Source organism: Sycon ciliatum, chromosome 8, assembly GCF_964019385.1.
Source record: "Sycon ciliatum chromosome 8, ocSycCili1.1, whole genome shotgun sequence".
Classification (NCBI taxonomy): domain Eukaryota; kingdom Metazoa; phylum Porifera; class Calcarea; order Leucosolenida; family Sycettidae; genus Sycon; species Sycon ciliatum.
This window is the reverse complement of record NC_088650.1, coordinates 11,540,900-11,567,496: the sequence shown is the minus strand read 5'-3', so window position 1 is coordinate 11,567,496 and position 26,597 is coordinate 11,540,900. Positions and strand designations below refer to the sequence as shown.

Here is a 26,597-nt window from a genome sequence, read left to right as displayed (position 1 = left end):
ACATTGTTGAGCTCCTGGGCAAGGCCCACCAGCTTCGGTCATTGCCAGTGCCTACATGCCACTCCGAGGCACACTGGAATGTCGAAGGCTCTAGCAAATCAGTCCATCACATCAGACTAACAAAAAAGAAAAGAAAAAATACCAGCAATGAAAAAAAAGAATATGTGCATGCCTGACGAGCCAGCACCAGGCAATTTCGCACGCAAATATCACAATGTGAAGAGAGGCAGGAAACGAGTGATTCCCCACGTAGGGAGCAACACACTATTCCCAAAACATCACAATGATTGTAAAGTTGAAGCTAAGCTAGAGTTCTGCAGAGCGCTAACAGGGCTCTACGTGACTTCGTCGTCAACGGGCTGGACTTAGTAAAGCGTTGGGATCAGATGCCCAATACACAGTATTCAGTGAGCAACAGCCACAAGGCGACTGAATGGCACCTGGGGTCGAATGCACCGTATTCACCCGGCCACAACAAGTCGACTGCAGAGTCTTTAGCCTGGGGAAGAATACACCGTATTCACCCAGGCACTACAATGTTACTTGATAGTCTTCACCCGGGGCCGAATACTTAGATTCTCACCACTGTATCCACTCAGCCACGACTTCAAGAAGAATGGAAAATCTTGGCCTGGGGCAGAATAAGTTACACTGTGTTCATCCAGCCACAATCACATGGCGATTTGAGAGTCTCGGCTTGGCAGCTGCGATGTGAAAATCGTCCTGGAGTTACATGCCAAGCTCCCATTGCGGCTGGCATAAATTCGTAGGATGTGGACGGCACTTGCAAACAAAAGAATGAGTGCTTCCGCCTACACTGACTGGTATTGTGCTGGTAGTTGTTCTGCGAACGAGCTGCCACCTGCTTGCTATGTATCTGCTATTCAGCTGGCGCTCAAATCATCGCGACTGTAAAACGTCACCAGAGCACCAACTACGTCCGTTACTAGCATTGGCTCCTGCACACAAGCACACATACACACACACACACACACACACACACACACACACACACACACACACACACACACACACGCCAACACACACACACACACACACGGTCACAAGAGCAAAACAGATGTCACACAGCTAGCATTCATGCTCAGATGGCAGCACACTGCATGAACATAGAAGTGGACAACGAACACAGAACATAAATATTCAAGAAATCGTTCATCACCTGCAGCACTCTGTTCGGAAACACAACTTTCTCAACATGGATCTCAACATGGGTGTCATTGGCGCAAGACATTCATTCATTGATGCTTACCTGGACCATAGTATTGCGTGAGCGCACTGTCACAGTACCCTTCTCAATGGTGTCAGAGTCGATGGTAATGCAGTACGGAGTGCCCATCTCATCGTGACTGCGAACAAACACGTAGACGACAAATATACACACACGCACAGGCACATGCATGTACACACAATATTAATTTGTATTTTCGGTGCCATACCCTAAGGATGTGTCTGATTGGTACAACCTAGAACCGGATCCATCGGACTAACGTGTTCAGCTAAATGCACCCTAAGTCCTATAAATAGATTCCAACTCAAACGTACTGCTGCCCACAAATTTTTTTATTAACGGGTGAATCCGATCCGTCCTTGATCAATAGGAGTCCACTAAGTTCTCTAAGGGAGGTTTATAGTTTACATGCAGTCGTGCAGTAAGGGGTCGTCCGCAATTATCGAAGTTTTTTCCAATCCGTGGTAGCTTCGAAAGTGGGTGGGTGGGTCAAGGCCAGTTACGGATTGAAAAACTTCCGAAATGACACGTGCGCGTGCCACGTGTACGTCTACGTGTAGCCCCTGTTTTCCACGCGCGGCTGCGCGCGAACTGTCTACTACAAATATTTTTGTAGTTCTGGCAGTTTCTGCGCCCCCGCGCGCGCTTCCTTGGTTGCTCCTGGGCCGGGGATCATACAGTTCGGCGCATTCGACGGCGAGTCGACCCTTCTATTTTTGAGTTTCACTGTCTCCTTCGTCCAGAGTACCGTCTTCCATGCACTCCTTTGGAGTCCTTCCGTCTAGCGCTGGCGCTGCGACTGTTATTGACTATGTCCAGACAGGCGACGTTGTTTGGAAAGGCGGTGAAGAAGCAGCCCTTTTTCAAAACCGCTGGTGACTCTGATTTAATATTACAGAACAATAAATTGCTTGTGGCAGTTGTCCAAGACGACGAACAAGGATGTATTCTTTGCCGAAGCGAAAAAGGAATGGACGAGTATTGGGTTGTGTGTCCATCAATAATATTTTATTACGGACTGGGGGGGGGGGGGTGGGTGGGTGAGGAAAAATTTGAAGCTACTACGGATTGGAAAAAACTTTCGATAATTGCGGACGACCCCTAAAGCAGTACAGAAGCAACAGTCAACTCACTCCACGTAGCGTTTGCCAATGCTGTTAACTTCACTGTACATCGTGTAGAGACCGGCTGCGCGGAATTCCTTGGCCAGCACCCTGGCAATCTACAGGCGCATACCAGAATACATACACACACAGAACACAATCACACACGGGGACGCACGTACGCACGCACACACACACACGGACGCACACACACACACACACACACACACACACACACACACACACACACACACACATGTACACATACACATGTACACATACACACACGGACGCACGCACACACACACACTACTACTACTACTAGCAGCATGACTGCACAGATGGGCAAGTGTCACCCTATGAAAAGGGGACCAGAAAACGGGAGTCGGATCACAACCAGGACCGCAAATGTCTGGCTAGGTCCTGCTGCTGGTGGGGGGGGGGGGGGGGGGGGGGGGGGGGGCGGCACACACACACACACACACACACACACACACAGAGTACACAATCACACACCACTACGCCTAACATCCACAGTCAAGGCAGAAGCAGCACAACAAATCGTCTCATTGCCAAAAATGCACACACAGACCCTGCTGTCTCACCTGTACAAGTTCAGGCTTGTTGTGAACAATGGGGAAGACGGCGACCTTGACTGGCGCTATCCGCTTGTGGAGGCTCAAGACCTGAATCAGTTCAGACATGCATACGTCAAGGACTACTGTAGGGACAATACATGCTTCACAGTGCACTCATACCTCACTTATCCTGACGGTCCGGGATAGGGCACTGCTCAGAACTTTGAAATGTCCCTAACTCCGAATAGCATACTTTTAGACGGGAAATCACTTCAAATCACACATGATCATGTAATGCCTGCAGGCAATTCCCCGTGAAAAGCATTTGTGACAGACCAGCAGTGAAAACAGGCAGCTAAAAAACACTGCTGCCCACATGGGCCAGGCAACGGAGAAAGAACGACAGAAAGAATGGATGAATGAAAGAGGTGATAGGAAGCATGCCCGTTGTGGACTGCCTTCAAGTCACAAGAGCAGGCAAAACAGCTCATCAGCAAACAATTTCATTCTTTGCCATGCCTGGCTAAAGCCTCCTCCTTTGTATCGGCTTTTGCTTTTGCCATTGGACTGTGAACAAAAAAATATATAAAATAATCTAGAGGCCAGAGCTCTTACCGGTCTGACCGTACGCGTCGTATCTGATGCCGCATTTCGCTGGTCATACGCGTCACACAGATAAGCCATGACCGCTGGGGGGGGGGGGGAACAAGCACAACAGGCAAAGACCACTATTTTTAAAAACCTTGAAAGGGAAACCCCCACACGCCTACGGCCTTCTTCAAGGTACCCAAGAACAAGCACACTATGCAAAAACAATTACAGTGCGTATCGGTTATAGCGTGGTCGTGTAAAAGAATATACTGCCTACAAGAATGAACTCTCATGTTTTCATAATCATAACATGGGTTTCAAGTGCACATTTATTCTTACAAGTAATTTTATCGCACAGTAGAATATTACATCGGTCCTAAGAATGGACTTTGTGTAGCGAAACATGCCAGATTAGTACAAAGTATATCGCCTGTAGTAATAACATCCGTCCAATGCAGTTCTAATCTGACTCGCGTTGGGTCGTAGTGCTGCAGGTTCAACTGTTGTGGTCATGTAACTCATGTTGCATAGCCAAATGGTAAGCCTATGGGACTATGACAAGCCGCATGCACTGTAGCACTACATTGCATGTACGATGATCTTCCTGCCTCTGCACACATGCATATGATATGTCAAACTTGATTTATCGTGTGTGAGAAATATTGGAAATAAGAATAGAAAGTCGTTTTTCAAACACCCACGCTGTACCCGATACCTACTGTACCTTGAAAGGGAAATCCCCACAAGCCTACGGCCTTGGTCAAGGTGCCCAAGAACAACAAGCATGACCATACAGCGTGCATAATACACTCAAACCCAGCCTATCCAGTCACCTTGGGGCAGAAGGGCGTCTCCGTACCTCAGAACACTGGACATTCTGTGATGCATTCTATTCAAAGTCACTTCCCAAAGAATAACGGCAGTATTGCATGTGTGAATGCAGCAGTCATTAAAATACCACTCAACTGACTCGGCAGAGTGCCTGGTTAGCAGAAGAGGGTATGAGGTAGGTCCGGATAAGGGAAGTTTGAGTGTGCTGAGTTGGGCTGCTCAGCAGTCAGAACTACAGTCAACTTCGCTAATAACGACTGCGGATATAACGACAATTCGTGAATAACGACAGCATTTCCATGCCCAGAGCAAAGTCCCATCCAACTGTAATACATATAATGAGACTTCGGGCATGAGGACACTTCGCGAATAAGGACACTTTTCTGATGCCCCACCGAGTGTCGTTATACGCAAAATTGACTGTATAACCGTCTTGACCGTACAAACTTCCAACCTAGGAGAATAAATACTTCAGTACAACGAAGACCATCCCTGGAGCCAGCACAGTGGAGGCCCAGAGAGGCCGGAACGCATACTGAGCGAGGAAAACCCGTGCAGGGCAGATGTGTAAATAAATGAATTACATCAAAGACCATATCGAGTCAACTCTCCATCTGCATGTAATCTATGCGTGAAAGGTCTAAACTGTACCTCTATCAAGGCCGGCGGAGGACTCCACACAATGGGGAACGAAGGATCTTGTGCCGTCATGATGCTACAGACAGCACAATCATAAGCAGCAGTAGAACATAGCAACAGGAACACAGGATACCAACGCACATACACATGCGTGACTCGTACAGCCAATGCCCGGGTTTAGCTGTCACCCCGACGTGTATGGGAAAGCGATTTCTAGTGACAGGCGGTCCTCTCTCTCTTCCTCTCCTCTATGTCTGTCTGCCTGCCGGTCTGTCTGTCTGTCTCTCTCTCACACACACACACACACACACACACACACACACACACACACACACACACACACACACACACACACACACACACACACACACACGCAAGAAATCCATGAAGATGGGCAGTCTCTTTCCACAGTGATTACGCAAGAAATCCATGAAGATGGGCAGTCTCTTTCCACAGTGATTGCCAATCAGTAGGAAAAGCTACATTTCACTGTTCTGGGTAGTTGACATATCCTAGAAATACAGCATTTGTGGATCACACGAGAAAGTTATTTGACTTTTTCCAAGACCCCGGAATAAAGGTACTATATTCATCACAGAACACAGTAACTAAAGTCAATGCAGCTACGCATCGTGCCCATTCGATTCTTACATGGAACGTGTTATCGTATGCCTCCCCGTGCGCTCGGATGTCGTAGTCTGTGCGATTCGCGATGCTCTCCACTTCTTCAGAGCCCCAAGGAAATTCATACTGAGCAGAGAAGAAACAATAGATAGGATAAGAAAAGAAACAGCAACCAACTGTGCATGTTCGTGGTATATTTCGCTTTGACAAAAAAAGAAAACTCTACAAAAAAAAGGATTGCCTGGAGAACCCGGGTATCGATCCCGGTACCTCTCGCATGCTAAGCGAGCGCTCTACCATGTGAGCTAGTCCCCCTGCACACCTGAGGCAGGCACTAACATGCACTTGGACTGGAAGCTTCAGTGGTGGTGGACTGTGCAGGTCAGCATTGCTGTGGAGACAACTGAAGCCAGTACGGTACCCCCCCCCCCCCCCCACACACACACTATGGTGCTTCCCAGCTGGTTTCTCGGCAGGGGACGGGAGAGTCAGATCAAGGCTGTCAAGTGCAGTACATGTACTTTTTAATTTTTTTATTTTATACGAAAGTCCACTATACTGTAATTTCACAAAATTTCGGTGTACTTTTATTTTCGGTACTTTCGGTGCGTCTGTTTCATACCTAAAATTTCAATACACCGAACAAACGCCAACACACATAATCCAATAGGGAACTGCTTCTCTGTACCGAAAATTTCTGTTCACCTAACCTAACCTGTTGCCCTCATACCGAAAATATTGAGCACCGAAAATTTCTGAAATTAGAATATTCCCGAATATGTACTCTGTACAACTACACAAAAGACCACACTTGCCGCGCTGGATTACGCACGTTCTCATCCAAATGCACACCTGCACTGGCACACATTACACAGAAGTGCAAGCGGCGGTTCAACGCCATGCTTCTGCGAGTACACTGAAATCGCTTCGCAGGTGGAAATTCGACAGGGGGCCGGGGATTAGAGCAGGGGTAGATCGACGGTACTTTCACGGTGTGTTCAGGGAACTCAGTACGCTGGTCACTGACTCGCTGGTCACTACCACTATAAGCAAAATCAGCTGCTGTACAGGCAGAAAATTTCGTCCAACTCCAAAGAAAGGGAGTTCGTCCGGTTGTAAATTCCGTCCATGGATCATAAGAGTGTATTGGAAAGCTGGACAAATCGACATTAGTCCGGTATTTAATTTCGTCCAAAAGCTCCTTGGACGAAAAAGACGAAATTAAATGCCAGACGAATATTTCTGCTTATACTAGTACAATACCAGTAGTACGTACTCAGAGTAGGTCACTGCTAGCATTGCAGATGTTTGGCAACTGTCCTTCCGCCAGCCCCAAGAAGATTCAGCTTTCGACACCGTCTGAACACACGACGGCAATGCTTGTGCAATCTATAGGATGTTATACTGTAAGTCTACAAATTTTTTTATTTTTTTTTATAAACTTTGGTCTCCTAAGCATAAAACACATTTCGGGCGCTTTAAAATTTCACACGCACGCATGCACGCGCACACGCACACACACACACACACACACACACACACACACACACACACACTGCCTCACCTCGATATCCACCGCATTCGTCGCATAATGAGCAAGGTCGTCCTTGTCCAATTCCACCGATTTGAAATTGGAACGTTTCCGTGCAAGCTAGAAATGAAGTGAAGACAGGAAGCACACCATATATAACCAGATGTCATTAACCAACCACTTCGGGAACTGGGCGCTGAGGCATAAGTGAAAGTGTTGAGCAACTGACACCATTTTAGAGGCCGTCCGGGGTTACAGATCGTTAAAAAAAATGAAAGTTGCAGTCTTTTTTTCAGCACCCTCCACACACCCATCCAGCCTGTCTGCAGGTAGAATGAACTTCAACAAAATATTGATTTCAATTCTCGGCACAAAGCAGTGCCTAGGCATTCTCCATGATTTTGCAGTCAACAATCATTTTGGAAACGAAACTGATAAAATCTGCCCACGGCACCCGAACAAAAAAATAGTTTTCAAAAACAAAACAAAACGATTGCACACACACACACACACCGGAGGCGGTTCGGTGAGAAAGCTACTCGTTCCATATCACTACGGTATCACCACGGTAACTCTGAATGCTTAAAGCATACTTGTGGATGCTCTGGCCACCAACCGCAGCCCTCTCTGAACTGCGAACTCACGTTTCACTTCCCGCGGACATCTGGCAAATGTGGATTTGCAAGTCGTGTGAATCGCCTACGACCGTCAGTTCAGTTGAGCTTCAGCTCGCATTTGGTTCCGGATTTACAAGTACTTCGAAACACGGAGCAGTAAAATACCGGGAGATGACACAAGCATACACGACCAATTTGACAATTGCCTCAGAACCGTTTTCACCCAGCGGGTGAGGTTGGGGTAAGGTGGTTACCAAAGTATGCAGGTAAGTTATGCACGCGGATCAGGATTCCCTCGACTAAAATACCTACCCTACCGCCGAAGAGACTCCCGCTACAGCCTGAAGAAACTCTTAACGCTGAGATTTTCCAACAATTGTCTGCCTTTGCAAAGTTTTGTAGTCCACCAACCTACTGGATTTCACGATGGAAGTCTGGCAATAGTGGTATCACTTTGGAAGGTATTCCTGCGTGTCGTGGAATTTTCCCGGTATTTCACTACTCCCTGGTTCGAAATTACAAAAGGAATATACTTGAATATATTCCTTGAAAGAAAAAAAGAAAAATGATTGCCTGGAGAACCCGGGTATCGATCCCGGTACCTCTCGCATGCTAAGCGAGCGCTCTACCATGTGAGCTAGTCCCCCTATGCAAACAAGGGGACAAAACATGTCATTTGACAGAACAGGTCTACCCTCGATTATCAAGCACAACACCGGTTATAAGACAAACAATTTGAAGCCTCCGGGATTATCGACTGATGAGGGTAGCCCTCTACCGAGCAACACAAGAGCTCACCGATCTCCACCAGCTTAGGCGGTCGATACTCAAGTCCAGAGCGTGACGCTCACTGTTCTCAGTCTCCAGGAAATGATAGCACTCCATTTGCTCAAACTCTTTTAGCCTGCAAGACAGAACGAAACAGAAGCAAACGTGCTTGTTTACATCAGGCCATAAGGAAGGAAACAACAAACTTCGCTCTCCCAGAGGTGGGGTGGTGGTTTTCCAAAACCTCTCAGGGACACACCCTCAAAGAGTCGGGAAGAATGACATTGCCAGAGATCACGAAATGCTCGATCCATGACACTTCCCCATAAGTGTTAGGCAATTCACTAAGTTCTGACATGGACAGTACACTGAGTGCGTTTGATTATGCCCGCGAATCGATTCGCACTATTCACATCACCCCATGTGAATAGGGGGAACGGATTCCGAATCGATTCCAGGGCTCATGACATGAAAATCAAACGACTTGAATGCGTCCTCGCTTCTAGAATGCTGATGACTAGACTACAGCATACATACACTGCACTGCAACAATCAGAACCAAGGGGTAGTCCAAGTATACTCCGCATTTCCCAAATCGGACACTTTGGTGGAGGGGCATTTCCAGTACAGTAGTCAGGGTATATTCTAGGACAAATTTCCAACCGGTTACGGTCCAATGAAGAGTCGGGGGTCCGGGGTTCCCCCCCCCGTAAAAAAGTACAGGCGGTTGGAACTGATTTGTAACTTTTCAACCGGTCGCCAACAATTTCAACCGGTCGAAAACCGGTTGGGGCGGTTCTAGAAAATTCCCTGGACTACTGTATTATGATATACGGGGGGCAGGGATGCGGCACTATATTTACAATTTTACACACAATCGATGCCGCCGGACAGGTTTACAGTCAACCGCATGAATGACGACCTCGGGCAGAGCAACAACTCGCGAATAACGACACGATCTTCACACATCTTGGCCATTCGACTGCACACCTTCTTCCTGACAATACCGACAACCCGCGAATAACGAAACCTTTCTCAGGCACGAGCGAGGGTCGTTGTTCGCGATTGACCGTTTATCCATCCACCACCATGTGTCTGAACTGAAGTCAGCAAAGCAGGGTATGCACGACAAACGTCCGCGTCAACAGTATCTCGTCGAGTTCACACTTAACAGGAGACATTTTCTTACCTGTAAATGAATGGTCCACATGACAACTCATTGCGAAATGCTTTGCCTGTAACAAGCAGACCAAACAAACACTTACTGTACGTCAACAAATAGTCGGTGCATATTTATTTTCGGCCATTTTCGGACTGGTCATATTTGGCCGAATATTTGCTGCGGCCGAGATTTTCTTTTGCAAGGTTCAGTGGTCAGCAGCAGCAGCAGCACAGGCTGAACATTTAGTGCGGCCGAAATGTGTTTTAGCCCTGGGAAGCCGAAATTTGAGTGGACCGGAAATTTGTAGACTTGATACAGTACCAGACGATATGCAGCAGTAAGAGGCAGACTAGAAACAAAGGAAGAAAGAGTAATTCGCAAGTTTGAGGGAGTTGAAAACGGGAAAAGTTGGAAGAAAAAATTGACCGCCACCACCAGAACTCAAACCAGGGGGCCCTTGCTAATGGCCAGCGATGCTCTACCACTAAGCTATGGTGAAGTCGTCATCCAAGCAGCGACTGACAAATATTCTCTTCAGACCTTGAAACTCACACTTCCTGTGAATCCACACAGGCGGGCGGGGACGCAGCCCTCGCTGTAACCCACACACGTCACACACAAACTAGCACACGGGGAGTCCCAATACATAAAACATCACAAGTTTGAGGGAGTATTAACTAATAAAAGAGCTAGCTAAGTAAAACAGGCCCGTCTCCACCGTGCTTGCTCCACAGCGCAGATATCTTCGACTTACCGATCTGCGCCAGGGAGAAAGGAAATCGCTTGTCAATACTGTTGCATACGAAATTTAACTGTTGAAAAGCCGCTGGACACATGATGCACAAGAACAGACATCCAGAACAAGATACCCTCAATGCGGATGATTTTGGGATCTTGTGCCTGGGGATCGCATAACGTCACGTGTAACTCAACTAGCAGTCCTAACCCGGTTCTGTATTCTGGGCAAGGAAACACGGTCCATTGCGACATTGAGCGCTGTGTGGGGGCAGAGGAAGGGGAGGGGGGGGGGGGGGGGGGGGGAGGAGGAGTATTTCTACTGTGTACCCTCAATGCGTAGGAACAACTGCATACTGTAATTGCACACAAGCCGGGCTTATTCCTGTAGAAGTCGGTGCTAAGCTTCTACAGGTAGACTCCCTTTAATTCGAACCTCAAATTGCCAGGCCCTAACTTCGAATTATCCAGAACTTCTAATTATCCAAATGCAGCCCCATGCACTGATATGTATGTCAAAATGCTTGAAATCGCATGCTGAATATTTTTTGCACATTTTTATTTCCATCAACGAAACATAGGTGCAAGGTGGTCGTACCGGTCGTGTACAACGGATCATCAAACCACTGGATCGAAACAAAATCATTTTGACATCTTCATTTTCTAGTGGAGAAGTTGTCAGTCACTGCAGCTTTCCTGAAACAATTTCAACGGAAAAGAACTGCGCTGCCTAATCCGCGTCATGAAAGGCCGTCGGACAGTAGCACGTCGTTCTGGAGAACGGAAGTGGAGCATAGGCATAGACAATATTTACGACAATAGTGTTTTTGTGCGCCAACATCTCCGCGCACGAGCTGGCGCGGCAAGAAAGGCCATCGAGATCCGCGAAGAGAGTCAGCCACCTGGAAGACATCGTCTTCAATCAAACCTTTGCAATTTGCCTCGCACGAGCTTGAAAGAAATTTCGAGAGAAGGTGGGTTTCTTGAGCGCTATAGTCGATCCTGCAGTGGACCATCGATCGATTTTTGAGCTACTCTTGGCTAGAGAAGGAGAAAAGAATGAACTTCGAATTACAAGGATAGCAACTCAATCTCACTTCGAAATAAGCGTTCAAAGGACATAGCCAATGTACTGTAAACAGCTCTTCTGTAAGAAGACTGGGTTCGAATTATCCAACCGGCGCACTTTTCGTACTTCGAATTATGCATTCGATTTTGACTTGAAGTGACTTGCAGAAGATCGGTACGACGAAAAAGTTCGAATTACACGGAATGTTCGAATTATACCGTATTCGAATTAGAGGGAGTCTACCTGTACTTAATTCAGGCCTGCACTAAAAGCAGGTATTTCCATGTATGCTCCCACTAACCTAAGCTGGTGTGCTGGCAGTCCATCTTGAGGATCAGGCTAGTTTTGAAAACAGGCTTCTATGAGCAAGGGCGTCAGTGTAGCTTTGGCCGCACCAATAATTATATTCTGTGACTTTTGAAGCAATGAAATACTAGTATGGGCTATTTGGGCTCAATTTCCTAAGATTTTCTCCAGGGAGCCTCCCCCCCCCCCCCCCCCCCCCCCCCCCCCCCAACACACACACACACCTTTTCACAGTCGCACCAATATAGAATACCTTTCGACGTCCCTGATGAGACAGGCTTTCATACAAGACACTACAGTAATCACTCCCTTGGCAGAATGATCAACAAACACCGGAGCAGAGAGAACACATACCAGACCCCCCAAGTATGTCCTGAAGGGATCACGCAAAGTTTAGAAACCATCATCAGGAGTCGGTATCCAGCACTTGACCAAAACTCAAGCGAAACTGTCCGGACACAGCCATACAATATCGTGATACACGAGAAACTGGCACTAGTGTAGCGCACAAAAGTAAATGTGACATCTAACTGCCCAACCCAGCTTTTAATTGAGAGAGAGAGAGAGAGAGAGAGAGAGAGAGAGAGAGAGAGAGAGAGAGAGAGAGAGAGAGAGAGAGAGAGAGAGAGAGAGAGAGAGAGATGAACTTCAATGAACTACGTGGGTAAAGCCCCAAAAACTGGTCTGAGTCACCATGACCGTGATCAGTGACTGAACCCACACACATTGTACCTTGGGCGAGCTCTGGTCGGAGCGGGCGATTACGCTCCTTGTACTTGTCCGTGAACAACTGTTTCAACGTCGCCCTGCAACACACAATGACAACGTGATACATGTGTTTGGCGTTGCCGCGTGCCAACGGGTATGGCTTTCAACACAAAACTTGTCCATCACTTCGAACAATGGCCATCCATAGCAGTGCAAAGATGCCGGGACATACGGTAGAGAAAGACAAGTTTAAGATGGAGAGCAGCTCACCGAGATGCACCCGAGTTGTCTTCAACGATCTTGACAAAGTCCTCCGCCATCTCTTCAGGCGAGGTGTCTCCACAGTAGGACAGTCCCCCTTGCATTCGAGGCTATTCAGGAGATGAAAAAATTACATAAAATACAACCACAACCACAACACACACACACACACGTGCGCGCGCACATACACACACTTGTACTTGTTGCTCACTGCCAAAACTGGTCACGTGGGTCTCCCCGGGAGAGGGGAGAGAGACTCAAAAGGAATCTTAGAAAGATGACTCAATTGGCTATTGAACTGCCCAACGGCCGACACCCCCTGAAATCCCCAACTCTGGGTGGACTTGAAAATGATCCCACTTATGGGCTCACCACACCTCAGTAGGCCTCCGCGGAATATGGTCGTATTTTTACCGATAATTCCTTTGAGCATTGCTCAAAATTTCGACCGATTATTCCCGTAATTCCACCAATTATTCTCACAATAATGCTTTTTTCTTCCCTTTTTTGCAGATACCGTACCGCGTACGGGGTTTTTGCCACTTGTACGGGCAAAAAAATCACGGTTCGCGTGAAACTCGGCTGGAAGCTTTTTTTCTTTCTTTTTTGAAAACTTCAGGATCACAAGCTTTTTGGTACAAATCAGGGTGTTATAAATCCGTTATAAATGGAAACAAATTGAAAAAAGGGGGGCATTGCTCAAATTTTACCGATTATTCCACAAAAATTGCCAATAATTGCCGTTTAAAAAATCACACCGATAATTCCCGAAATTATGCCGGCACATTCCATGGAGGCCTACACCTCAGTAAGTGGGTGAGGAAAAGATGCAGAAAATGGATTGACGGCATCAGGGTATCCGTCCTGGGATCCAACTGCAGTTACCCCTGCCCCCAGTGAAGGTAATACTTGCTACTAATGTGGGTGGCTAAATCAGAGTGGATCTGATATAAACTTCACTAGCACCATTGATTACACAAGAGTTAATCTAGCCAGAAGCAGTCCATGGTTAACAGGTATGTATACTTCAAATAGAAAGTATATGAACCCTGTAACCAACAAAGGTGGCAGATACAACAATACACCTTCAAGCAGCCGAGCCTGTTGGCCCCACAGACCCCACACAATCAGGCATAAGTGTACCCACCAACCGAACTAGCTATACACACACACACCCACACGAGCACACGTGCGCGCACGCACACAAACACACACACACACACACCAAGAGGGAAACCTGCGCTTAGCGACCACTGTAATCAGACAGCACCCATCTTGTGCAAGAGGTCAGTTCAGGATCCAGCTTACGCTGCTACATACATGCGAACCTGTGTTGAAAGACCACCTGTGTTGAGAGATCACTTGTGTTGAAAGACCACCTGTCTGGAAGGACCGGGCGTATTCAGTGCACCCTGGGATAATTGCTACACATAGGTTCCACTGTACTCCACACTTTCTCATGATCATAAGAGTGCTTGATTGTATACCAACGTCTATCTGTACTAGAAAAGCAATATCAGGCAGTGCTCCGTCAAGATGCACAGCCAACATGGCCAGCTGCACTAAGCCAGCCATTCAAACTTTGCAAAGCCTACAGTACTGTCGGTCACCGTGTATACATCAGTTTGCCCTGAGTGGTGGAATCCTAGCCTGCTTTGTTTTTCGGCGCATGGCAGTGCTGTACTGCTAGAGCCTTCCCAGCACGCAGGTTAGCCGCCAGCCGACTACAAGCTTGCCCCCCCCCCCGCACACACCGGAGTGTACACTCGAGGGCCGTCGTGACAGAAAACAGCATAGGGGTTAACACTGACCTCGTGAAGGAACGGTGACCGTGAGCCTGGCGCCAGGTAACCGTGGTGCACCACATGAACTGGTCCTGCACAAGGGGAGCAGCAATAATCAGACCATTGTCAATCTCCGAATCTCTACGATGGACTATGGGTGAATTCGCATGGGTTCGAAAACAACTTCGAGAGTCTCACACGAAGAAAAGAGAAGTGGGGAGTAGACAAACCCTTTCCAAGAAGCAAGTATCAGGGCCAGAAAGGGCAGAACACCACATTTGAAAAGGAGCGCAAATGTGGGCCCAGGGCTAAAACACATTTCGGCTGCAACACATGTTCGGCCTGTAATGCTGCTGCCTGTATAGACCTTATGCAATACACGTCACAGGCTGCAATCTCCATAGTAACGGTGCCCAGCTGAGCTCATCATGAGGGACTGAGTGGCAAAAAACTAAATTTTTGAACTTGAGAAGCAGCTGCTGATCTGATTATTATGAGGGAGGGGGCATTTTTTGTTTCGTTGTGGAAGAGTCATTCCTTCTGCAGTTTTGCTAGTACGATGGTCAAAAGTTGTTGTGCTGTTGGCTGCAGTAACCGGTCTAAGGTTGGTTCGGTTGTCAGTTTCTACCGCTTTCCGGCAGACCCTGTGAAACGGAAGAAGTGGACTGTAGCTGTTCGTCGTGACAAGTGGTCACCAAATCAAAACACTTGGCTGTGCTCTGCACATTTTGTTGGTGGAAAGAAGAGTGATGACCTGTGGAGATCCCTGTGGAGAGCAGCGATAGGACCGACTCAGCTAGTCCAGACACCGGTGGTAAATGCTGTCATCACGAGTCAGAATTCGATAATTTGAAATGTGAGAACTTGCTGCTGAGAGAGGAGGTGAAGAAATTAAGGGCCCAAAACTCAACTCTCCGTGGTGGAGCAGCACTTTCTGAGAACGATCTGATATGTAATGATGACAAGGTGAAGCTCTACACCGGATTGCCAACGTACGCTGTGCTCATCACTGTTTTTGAGTTTGTTTCCAGCGACGTTGAGCGTCACCACCGCTCGGCAACCTCATTGTTCACGCAGTTCTTGATGACGCTAATGAAGCTCCGCCTGAACTTAAATGATTCTGACCTTGGGTATCATTTTAGTGTGGCCCAGAGTACCGTGTCGAGGTATGTGCTGAAGTAGGTGAACATTATGTATGTGCGTATGAAGCCACTTGTAAGATGGCCAGATCCGGGTGATCTAGGCAAGACAATGCCGCCAGAGTTCGCCAAGAATTTCAAGAAGTGTGTGTGCATCATCGACTGCTTCGAAGTATTCTGCTAGCGTCCCTCTGATCTGATGGTGAGAGCGCAGTCATACTCACATCATAAATCGCACAACACGATCAAGTTCCTCATTGCCATTACACCGCAAGGTGTAATATCGTTCATCTCACAAGCCTGGGGTGGGAGGACATCAGATAAGCACATCACCGAGAATTGTGGCTTTCTGGAGAAACTCCTCCCGGGTGACCAGGTACTGGCAGATAGGGGCTTCACTGTACAAGACAGCGTAGGTCTGTACTGTGCTGAGCTTGTGATCCCACCATTCATGAGAGGGAAGAGCCAGTTGTCTCGAATTGAAATTGACAAAGCGAGACAGCTCTCCCGAGTCCGGATTCATGTTGAGCGTGTGATTGGTGTGCTACGCAACAAGTATACACTGTTGCAATCCACATTGCCGATCAACCTCCTCATGCGTGACAGCAGTGATGCAAACATTGCTGTCATTGACAAGATTGCCACTGTGTGCTGCGCGTTGTGCAATTGCTGTGAGTCAGTCGTGCCTTTGGCTTAGCAGGGATGTATCCTTAGCTCTGAGACAAAGCCAGAGCTGGATAGCTGGATGTGTATAGTAGTGCTTGCTCCATCTCCGGACAGCTAGCTGTTTCGACCCCGTGAGGGCTCATCATACTAACCTTTTTGCATCAAACTTCATGTCAAAGTCCTTCATAAAATCCCCATCTCTCTCTCTCTCTCTCTCTTTCTAATTTTGCATGCTTCACCCTGACTGTCATGTATGATTTCTTCCTTTCTTGGTCTTTTAGTGATGGCTTGGACGATTCACTTGTCCAGGCGATAAGGCAGTCTCTCTCTCTCTCTCTCTCTCTCTCTCTCTCTCTCTCTCTCTCTCTCTCTCTCTCTCTCTCTCTCTCTCTCTCTCTCTCTCTCTCTCTCTCTCTCTCTCTCTCTCTCTCTCTCTGCCTCTCTCTTATCTTTGCATGCTTTACCCTGACTCACATGTACTATTTCTTTCCTTTATTGGTCATGCAGTGATAGCTTGGACAATTCATTCGTCCAGGCAATAATGCAGCCTCTCTCTCGCTCTCTTTGAGAATGCGTGAGTATGCGGTAGAGTACGCATATGAGACCAGAAGTGTGCACGTGTGTACATGCCAGAAGTGGGTGCTGTAACGGAACGCGACTCCAACTGCACAACGACCCAACCCCAACCAGGCACAACCACAGCCAATCCAGGGGAATACAGGGATACAGATAATAATTATAGCAGCTCCTGACGAGCAAATGCTAATCGCGCCAAGTCCATGGGATTATGGCGATGCTGACTGACAGCAACAACAACAACAAAAAACCTTCCGACAAACGGAAATATTCAAGTGGGCTATCGGCGTGGCCGACGAACGGCGCGGGCGTGGATACAAGAGCCTGACGAACAATGCTCTAGATCAGTTCTGACACCATGTAAGAGACCCAGCTCACTCGACACATCAATCTCACTCTTTTCTGGACTAACCAAGAACTGAGGGGAAAACCTCGTCGTGGCCAGCTTCATCTTTTCATAATCAAATGCACGGAGTCGTATTCGACTCCCCGCTGTGTGTAGAGTACGGTGTGGGAGGTAGAATAAGGATGTGTAGAAATGAAGTGTGTAGAGTAATAGTTGTACATTATGCCTGAATAATAATAAGTAATTCGGAGCATGCAGGAAGAGTGTAAATAATTACGTTATTGGAAGGCCAACGGGAATGGGAGAAGCAGTCTCTAAGACCATTCCCGTCACAGTGCTTTCTTGGCATCCTTCTCGGCCTTCCTTGTTTTGCGGCAAGTGGGGCAGTACCATTTGCGCTTCGGTATTCCCTTCATCCGCAAGCAGACGACATGGAATGTCTTGACAGGGCACTCAACACCAGCACACGTCACCGTCTCTGAATCTTTCACTTGGTTGCAGAAGCAATGCCCAGTCTGAGGCTCGTGCTGGCCTGCATGTTCACTTGATGCTGCATGTCCTGCGGCGATTTCAAAGCCTTTGCTGAAGAACTTGCCAACTAACTCTGACAGCACAGCCAGTTTGAAAAAGTCAGAGACTTTAGAAATGGCACCAGAAATGAAATCAGTATCCGGCAAGATGCGAGAAATGACAAGATCCGTATGAGAATACACAATGAAATCGCAATACGCAGCTTGGCACAGAAACATTTGAGCCTGCACTTGATAATAGTATGCATGATCTTTCTTCAAAAAGAAAGAACCATCAGCATTTCGACCAAGGCAGAAGCCCGACTTCTCGGTTGCATCGTCGAAGGAACTGTCACAGCAGCTGTAGGGACACTTAACCTCCACTACACCGTTGCCACAGCAAGCACAAGACACAACACCATCTGGGCTGGCGCCAAGGTAAGGATAGTCGCTACGGACCACAAGACCACTGTCACAAAGCTGAAATGCCTTATGCTTCTTGATCACATGTACCTTGTAGGCATCCCTGGCAATTTGCTCATGTTCACATCCCCACGTTGTTGCTTTGGATGTAAACTTCATACTCTGTGGGTAGCAAATTGCCTTCACCAGTGATACAGAAGGTTGATGGGGGTCACTGTGGGAAGCGGCTTTAAACTTTGAGGCAGTGATGCGACCCGCACGGCACATAAACCACAAGTCTGACTTTGCTTGCTCGCGCGTTGCTCGTTTCATTGCCATGCACTCATCTGGTGTCACAGAAATTGTCGAGAACACTGCATCACATCGGTCAAGCAAGTCAGTGTAATTGGCTGAGACCATCGACTCCTCATACAAGTTGGACAGTGGTGCAGGAATATCAGATGGTAGCTTTGAAACATATGCATCTGCGTAAGTTGGCACGATGGACAGCAGGGCTGGCATTGCCACCTCGGACAATTTGCTGTAAAATCCATCCAGTTCTGACGTTGTTGGTGCACTGGCCGAAATAACAGGAGATGTTGGGCTGGGTAAAGCAGCAGACGACTTGGATGTCTTTGACTTCTTGCTGGGGGAGGTGAAATCTATATAAGCTATTCTCTTGTAGTCAACTGACTTTATGGACGGTGGCAACCACACACATCCCTTTGATGTGCAGGCGTTGTCAGACACAAATTTAGTGTGCGATTCCAAGGCAAACAATAAAGCAGCGATGTGGGCGCATGCTTCACCCAGCCCCGCTTTGCAGGTGCAGTGGGCGCAAATAATAGTGCCGTTGTGTTCTGCAGCTATCCACGGTGTGAGAGGGTCGCTGCTGACTGACTGGGAGTGTCTCACCTTTGCTTTCACAACTCTCTTTTCATGATCCGATGTCGCCTCGTACGCACTCACATCTCCCAGCCACCCTGCCACCAAGAACTTGTGACCGTCGAGACTTTTATATGCCTTCAGTTCTTCCTTCGTTACCGGGCTAGGGGCTGTAATTAAGTAGTTGTACAAGTCCGGATATTCGACTAGAGGAAGCAAGTCTGACAAATGATCGCCTTGATGGCCACTGATGCAGTACGGGTCTTTCGCTCCCATCGCGATCAAATTTAGCTTCTCGTCGTACCTTTTCTTTGCAGCCTCATCCAACTTCTTGTACTCTGATGAAAACTCCACTACCTCGCTTTGCTCGCCATCCATTACTAACTGCTGCCTTCTTCTTCTCGTCTTGAATCTCTTCCGCCCAAACTCAGTGGTTTGACCGTTTGTACATGTACTTTCAAACTCAAAACTCTCAGCTGATCTCTTTTGCCACTCAGTGACTCTGCAGCCCCCTTGGCCGCGCGATCCGTGACGTTATTGGATATGGTCTATACACTGTCACACTGAACCTTGCAAAACAAAATTTCGGCTGCAACAAATTTGCCGCCAAATATGATCAGTACGAAGTAGAGGTTGCGACTTCGGCGATGATTTTGTTTAGGAATGGGGTTGCTCCAGTGTGGGAGCAAACCCATTCCTAAACAAAATATGATCAGGCTGAAAATACTCTAATTTCAGAAATTTTCGGTGCTCAAAATTTTCGGTATGAGGGCAAAAGGCTACAGTCCATTCATAAAAAAATGGGTCCTGGCTCTGGCGAGCTCCCGTATTTGGCGATTTTTCGTGATTTCATCGTACACAGTGCAGTGCTGCGAACTTTGAAATTTGAAAAAGGGTCCAAAAAGGGTGCCTGAACTGGGGTTCGAACCGCAGAATGCACTGTTGCAGGCGGGGTCAAACGGCCTGGATTTTGATGGTTTTTCCCAATTCAGTGCTTTTGGGGCAAAACCTGGCCGAAATCCTATTCTTGCTATGGCTTGCTTTTTGGACAAAAAAACTTCAGAAACATAATTGGAAGTGGATTCCATATGGGATTGCAGAAAAAAATTCTAAAAAAACTCAACGTTTGACCCATTTATGGCCAAAAGCTAGAAGTTCATTTTTTTCTGAATGGACTGTAGGTTAGGTGAACAGAAATTTTCGGTACAGAGAAGCAGTTCCCTATTGGATTATGTGTGTTAAAGTTTGTTCGGTGTATTAAAATCTTAGGTATGAAACAGATGCACCGAAAGTACCGAAAATAAAAGCACACCGAAAATTTGTGAAATTACAGTAGCCGAAAATAAATATGTGCCGAATATTTGTGAACTTACAGGACATATTAAAAGTTACTTTTCTCCAGGGTACATGTTCAGCCATATGCATGACGGCAGAGAAGGCAGAACATACAGCGAAACCTGTCAAGGCGACCACCTGTCCCGGACGGCCTACTACAACTAGCACCAACGGGTGTTGTTTCCAGTCAAATGACACTGGATAAGGAGACCACCTGTACACGGGGACAACATATGTAAGGTCCCTTTAGCGGTCGGCTTAGACAGGTTTCACTGTATACAGCTGTGAAGTCATGCACATGACCGTGCACGCTGCAGAGACTGACCGGTTCGATAGATGTGTCCGAATCAGGCCAGCCCGGATAAGGAGGGATTTAAGCCTGCCACCTTTCCGTACGACACACCCAGACCGTTCTGCCATGCTCTGGAAGCGTCTTCTTACCGTCATTTCCCGCCAGGATGATGTGACTGTCGGTCACAGACTCCACTCTCATGGTGATATCAGTTCCCTGGGTGAAGGTCTATCAGCAGGAAAGACACAGAAGCAGAGAAAGAAGAGTACACCAAGCCAATACACGAGTCGAGTTAGTCAACTTTCTACATACCGTATTATCTCTAATATAAGCACAGTCTCCAATAATAGCATGTCTCCAATAATAGAACACCTTGGGGTGGCATTAAAAAAATAAAGTGCTCAGTCTCCATTATAAGCACACTGTGTAAATTCATTATCTGTACCGGCTAAAAAACCCTGAAATGTGTGTGTCTGACATATAAATTTTAAAATTTGGCATGGCAACATGCCTCTGAAATGAGGTTGAAATAATAATGGAACAATCTCCAATAAAGGAACGTCTCCATTAATAGCACGGGGCGGAGGTACATTGAAAAAATAAAGGACCGTGCTTATAATAGAGATAATACGGTACAAGCACCCTGGATATAACATACAGTAAAAGCTGGTGAAAGCGCCCTCTGATTTTAGCCACCACCTGCTCTTAATTAACGACCGTTTTTCCGTGCACGGACAGCTCTACGCTGAAACTGTTGAACCTGCTTCTGAAGACCACCTGGCGTTAACGACCGCTTTTGCTTGCACCGTGGGGTGGTCGCTTAAACCAGGTTTTACTGTACAGTAAAACCTGTCAAGGCGACCACTTGGATAAGGAGACCACCTGTCCTTAACGACCACTGAAACCAAGACCAAGGGCTGCTATTTCCAGTCAAATGGCCCTGGATAAGTAGACCACCTGGTAAGAGAGACCACGTTTTGAAGGTCCCTTGAGCGGTCGTCTTAGACAGCTGTTTCACTACACATGTAGAGTAAAAACCTGCCCTAACAGGACGCCCTTGGTGCAACGGGAACTGTCCTGATATGACAGGATTCGGCTTGATCCAGGGATTGCACGTTCGATCCGCAGCACTTTGGCGCATGACATTTTTTTTCCGGTCAATACAAGATTCCCGCTTATAACTTTACCACAGTGCTGCTCAACGGAATCCAGTCGCGTCGCTCGAGTCTGAGGCTTGCATCATTTCGCAGCCCAGTGTTCGCAGGTCCAGGGCTGCAAAACGTCCGGCACGTACTTGAGTGACGCGACTGGATTTCATTGAGCACCACTATAGTACTTGAAGTATTGTACATGCACTCGCCTAGGACCCGTCTAATAGTAAATTTTTCTCACAGCAAACTCGTCTACATTTGGTCTTGGGACATGTGCATTTTTCCTCCAGTGGGCTCCATTATCGGGAGTGGTTTTAGGAAAGTTTCCAACCTGGAATACTTTAGCACTTTTATTCAGCCCTAGAATGACTATTTCAAATGTGAAGGGCGTCACTGGCCAGGTAACCTCGCAACAACGTGCTTGCCAAGAAAAATACCAGAAAATCGCATTCGTTTACGAGCTTTTCGCTTTGCTTGCTTGGAAAGTAGGAAACCACTGGTTGTGGTGCATGCACTTTTGAGTTTGCGGTCATCTGCCATCTCTGGTGTTACGATGGGTGCAGTTTGCTTTCGAAAGCGACCACCAGACTGTCCTGTGAGTCATGCACTGCAGCTGCGAGGTGGCAAGAACAGCAGCAACCACGGTAACAACAGTAACCACGGTAACAACAGCAACAGTAACAAGAACTAACCCGAGCATTGGGCGCCAGCTCCTGCTTGATTATATTTCGCCATTTCTGCGCTTCCTTCTTGCTCGGTGCTTTGATGACAAGATCTGATTGGAGATGTTTCACCTTCTCCCCCTTCGTCAACTTGAATTGCTCCTGGAGAACACACGACCACCACACACACACGCACACGCACACACACACACACACAAACACGGACACACGACCAACACACACACACGCACACACACGCACGCACACACACACACACACACACACACACACACACACACACACACACACACACACACAGAATGAATAGACAAACAAGAAAGATGTGAAAGAAGGGACAAGTGAACACAATGCCAAACATGAAAACATACCAGCAGTGGTCACGTGGAAGGCCCCAGCCAATCTGGAGGTGCCTTGGGGGCTTTGCATCAGCTACTATAACATGCTTCACGTGTGTAATCCCACCTGGCAGCCGCATACTGCAGAAGGGCTAATTTTACCGGGAAAATAGTTAAAGGGGAAGTATACCCTAAAATCAAATTTTCACCAGTTGTAGCCTTCGTGGTGCTGAGTCGAATGGTCTTGGTCCGACGACGCTGAGACGCTCCCTTCCTCCTTTATTCCCAATCGAACTCGCGCACTTCCACCGAAACTGGGTGACTGCGCCCTACTAGATTGGGATTTGTATGGAAAAAGTCACTAAAAACTAGGGGTCAAACGGGTGTACCGGGTACCCGGGTACCCGCCCGTTAATCTCAAGTACCGTTAGTAAAAGGGTACCCGTTTGTAAAAAAAAAAAAAAAAGAAAAAAAAAAAAAAAAAAAAAAAAAAGGGTGATCCTATCGTATTCCAAGACTCAAAATAGGAGTGCGGATACTCTTTTCCTTTTTCCTGTGCATTCCCGCTTTCGACTTTATCAGGCAGGAGCAGGCTGAAAGACAGACTTGACAGTTGTTCTCTCCACTCTAGTGCAAGTAAAAATCCTCGTACTGGAGGTTTTTGATTGTGATGTGAGAAAATGCAAGACTTGAAACTCGTTCGAGGTGGCAGCTGAGTAACTAGAAAGTAACTTAGTTACGATGGTTCTCCGACATCGAACTTGCCACAGTACTTGATGAACTAGTGTCACCAGGCTGAGTGACCAGTCGGAGTGTCACAAACGGTGATGTCCGTAGGTGGTAGCTACATGTATGATACTCATGGTTGTAGTTTGTTCCTTCAATCGACGAGTTGAAAAGTAGTTCGAAATATTGCATACAAGATTACGGATTTGTGAAGATTCATTTCACGAGTTCAACAAGCTAGCACTAGCAGCTAGCTGGCCAGCAGCACATCAGCTGTGTCAGGCACCCCAGCTAGCTATGGGCGCGAACATCTTCTGAATGCAACGAGTACCAGTTCTCTGCGAACATAGCAAATAGGATTGCGTGAGATCACGGAAGTTTTGCAAAACCACTCTGTCCTTGCATGGCTTGAATCACATCGATCTGCAGTTGATTTGCGTAGTGTATCAAAATACATGTAGCTTGTAGGACCATCTACATGTACGATTGTAAGTTACTGCCTGTGAAGTTATGTACATGGGCAAATGCACGGATGACATTCATTTGGAACCTTTATTGCCATAATAATATTATGATACACGAATCAATTGCGAATCGTAATGTAGTATCAAAATACAACCTGAGAATATACAAATTAAAATCATGATTTATGTGAGAAATGCGCAAAAAAATAATATGGCTGCTAAAGGGTACCCGTTAACCCGCCCGTTAAGGAAATTACCCGTTCGTTAGTTAAAGGTACACCCGTTTGACCCCTACTAAAAACGCCGTTTCGTTCTTATAAAAGCACAGATGACCGCGATTGGTCCATATGTTGTAGTCTTGTCGCCGCTGAGTCGACTGGTTTTGGTCCGAAAAGGCTGCTATGCAGCGTTCGGCCCTTATTCCCAATCGAACACGGTTGAGTGAGCGGTCACGTGCCCGCAGAGTACAATTTTCACATCAAGATTCAACTCAAAGGTTCAAAGCAGGGAGTCGTAAGAGGCTTTTACGACTCCCTGGTTCAAAGGTTCAACTCGAGTGACATAAACGGGCCCAAACAGGCTGTAAATGAGCACGTGACCGCTTACTCAACCGTGTTCGATTGGGAATAAGGGCCGAATGCTGCATCGCAGCCTTTTCGGACCAAAACCAGTCGACTCAGCGGCCAAAAGACTACAACATATGGACCAATCGCGGTCATCCGCGCTTTTATAAGAACGAAACGGCGTTTTTAGTGACTTTTCCATACAAATCCCTATCTAGTAGGGCGCAGTCACCCAGTTTCGGTGGAAGTGCGCGAGTTCGATTGGGAATAAAGGAGGAAGGGAGCGTCTCAGCTTCCTCGGACCAAGACCATTCGACTCAGCACACCAAAGACTACAACTGGTGAAAATTTGATTTTAGGGTATACTTCCCCTTAAAGCATTTTCTGAATCTGGACCAATTCACGATGAAATATTTCAGCAATCCGAGTTTGAGACTAAAGAAGGATCACTTCTACTGTACTGTACATGCAAATATTCGATTGGCGAGACAAAACTTTGGCGAAAACACTCCTTTCGCTAAAACTAGCCGTTTTACAGTACTTCGGAAATACAATGTCTAGTAGGGCTGGCCTTGTCCAATTTCACCAGAGATCCACTCACCCCAGTCAACAGATCCCGGGTCCACCTGTCGCCGAACACCTTGGAGTGGCCGGACGTTTCCCAAACTTGCGGGTGCTGCACAACAGAAGAGTCGATCGCAAACCCGTTCTCCTTGTCCGTGACGGTCGCACGCCACCTACAACATACAAAGGAGAAAGTTAAAAATCAAGCAATCGGAAAAAGGCAAGTCGCAATCAACAACATGCTGATGACATACAGTATAGTTCGTTAAAAAAAAGTGAGCTTTTCCTTTTTCCTCATACATTAGTAGTTCAATTATCTAAGATTAAGAGAAAGGACAAAATGTCACGAGTTCTGCCTAACTGTTCACCAACATAACCAGATCATATACAGTCAGCGAGTGCAGTGCGAGTTAGCTCTGACATAGGCTTCCACTGGAATAAGCCCAGCTGTAATACGCGGCATTACGGTGCATAGCAGAGTGCACAACCCCAAATCTATGCGGTGCAAGACCACTCCACTGACAAATTTGTATGGTACGGTCATCATGAATCGCTGGATAGCCCGTCACACTGCAGGTTCTCCAGCACATCGCCGAACTGTGATGGTGATATAAGAGAAGCGCGTGCGATTCTTTTGGGCAACACACAGCAAGGCGAAACATTGAAAGACGCGGCGATATAGTACAAAAAATAGCCATGTAAGCCGGTGAGAGATCGTGCCTGGTGCAGCAAGGGAAATCATTGTGACTTGAGCAGAAAGCTTCATCCTGCGCTTCACCCTGGCAGCTGCAAGAACTGTTTTTCGTTTTGTTTAAATCTATAAGATGTTGTAGGTGTGGCCTGATGATTGCAGAACCATGAAACTCAGAGTGGCGACAGACTAGCCTTGCCCCTGTTGTTCTGTTCAAACGAAATCTGGTTTCCTACAAGTGTGAGTACATCCTCCACACTCACCCACCCACCCACACATAAATTAAATATTTAAAGACTTCTGAGTTCTTAATTTAAAGATTTAATAAGAATTTCCGTTTGCACCTTCCCCTCAAACGAACGAACAAAGAAGAATGATAAATCTTCGTCAGCATGTTCTGCAATGTACATATACGAATTTGGAGCGAGAACATCAGCACTGCGTGATTTATGATTATCACTACCTATTTCTCACCATTCTTTGGCAATATTCTGTTTCAATAAAGTTCCCAAAGGCCCATACTCGTATCGCCCTTCAACTCCTCCGTAATGATGGGATGTTGGAAAAATAAACCCACGACGTCGGGCTAAATTGGAAACGGCGTTCAGGAGGGGATCTTTGAACGCCATGCCTCCCTCACCTACTAAAGCTAATCTTGAGACGAAAGCTGCTTGAGAAACAGTTGATTGCACTTCTAAAATGAAATCTCACTCA

The 26,597-nt window shown here is 47.0% G+C and overlaps 1 protein-coding gene and 2 non-coding genes across 3 annotated transcripts; all 3 read right to left on the bottom strand.

Moving 5' to 3' along the window:
- Window positions 1–81: 81 nt before the first annotated feature.
- LOC135823416 (glycine--tRNA ligase-like) lies at window positions 82–26,597 on the bottom strand. The gene is made up of 18 exons (XM_065336266.1): window positions 26,358–26,597; window positions 25,230–25,365; window positions 22,550–22,681; window positions 20,856–20,934; window positions 14,584–14,648; window positions 12,782–12,882; window positions 12,536–12,609; window positions 10,448–10,519; window positions 9,721–9,766; window positions 8,562–8,667; window positions 7,180–7,266; window positions 5,643–5,741; window positions 5,004–5,067; window positions 3,546–3,619; window positions 2,958–3,038; window positions 2,383–2,471; window positions 1,271–1,367; window positions 82–959 (listed from the first exon to the last, which is right to left on the bottom strand). The coding sequence occupies exons 1-18, from the start codon at window positions 26,510–26,512 to the stop codon at window positions 885–887; spliced, it is 1,632 nt and encodes a 543-aa protein (XP_065192338.1). The 5' UTR covers window positions 26,513–26,597; the 3' UTR covers window positions 82–884.
- Window positions 5,858–5,930, bottom strand: Trnaa-agc (transfer RNA alanine (anticodon AGC)). Its single transcript has one exon. It is a non-coding gene; the product is annotated as a tRNA-Ala (tRNA).
- On the bottom strand, window positions 8,338–8,410 carry Trnaa-agc (transfer RNA alanine (anticodon AGC)). Its single transcript has one exon. It is a non-coding gene; the product is annotated as a tRNA-Ala (tRNA).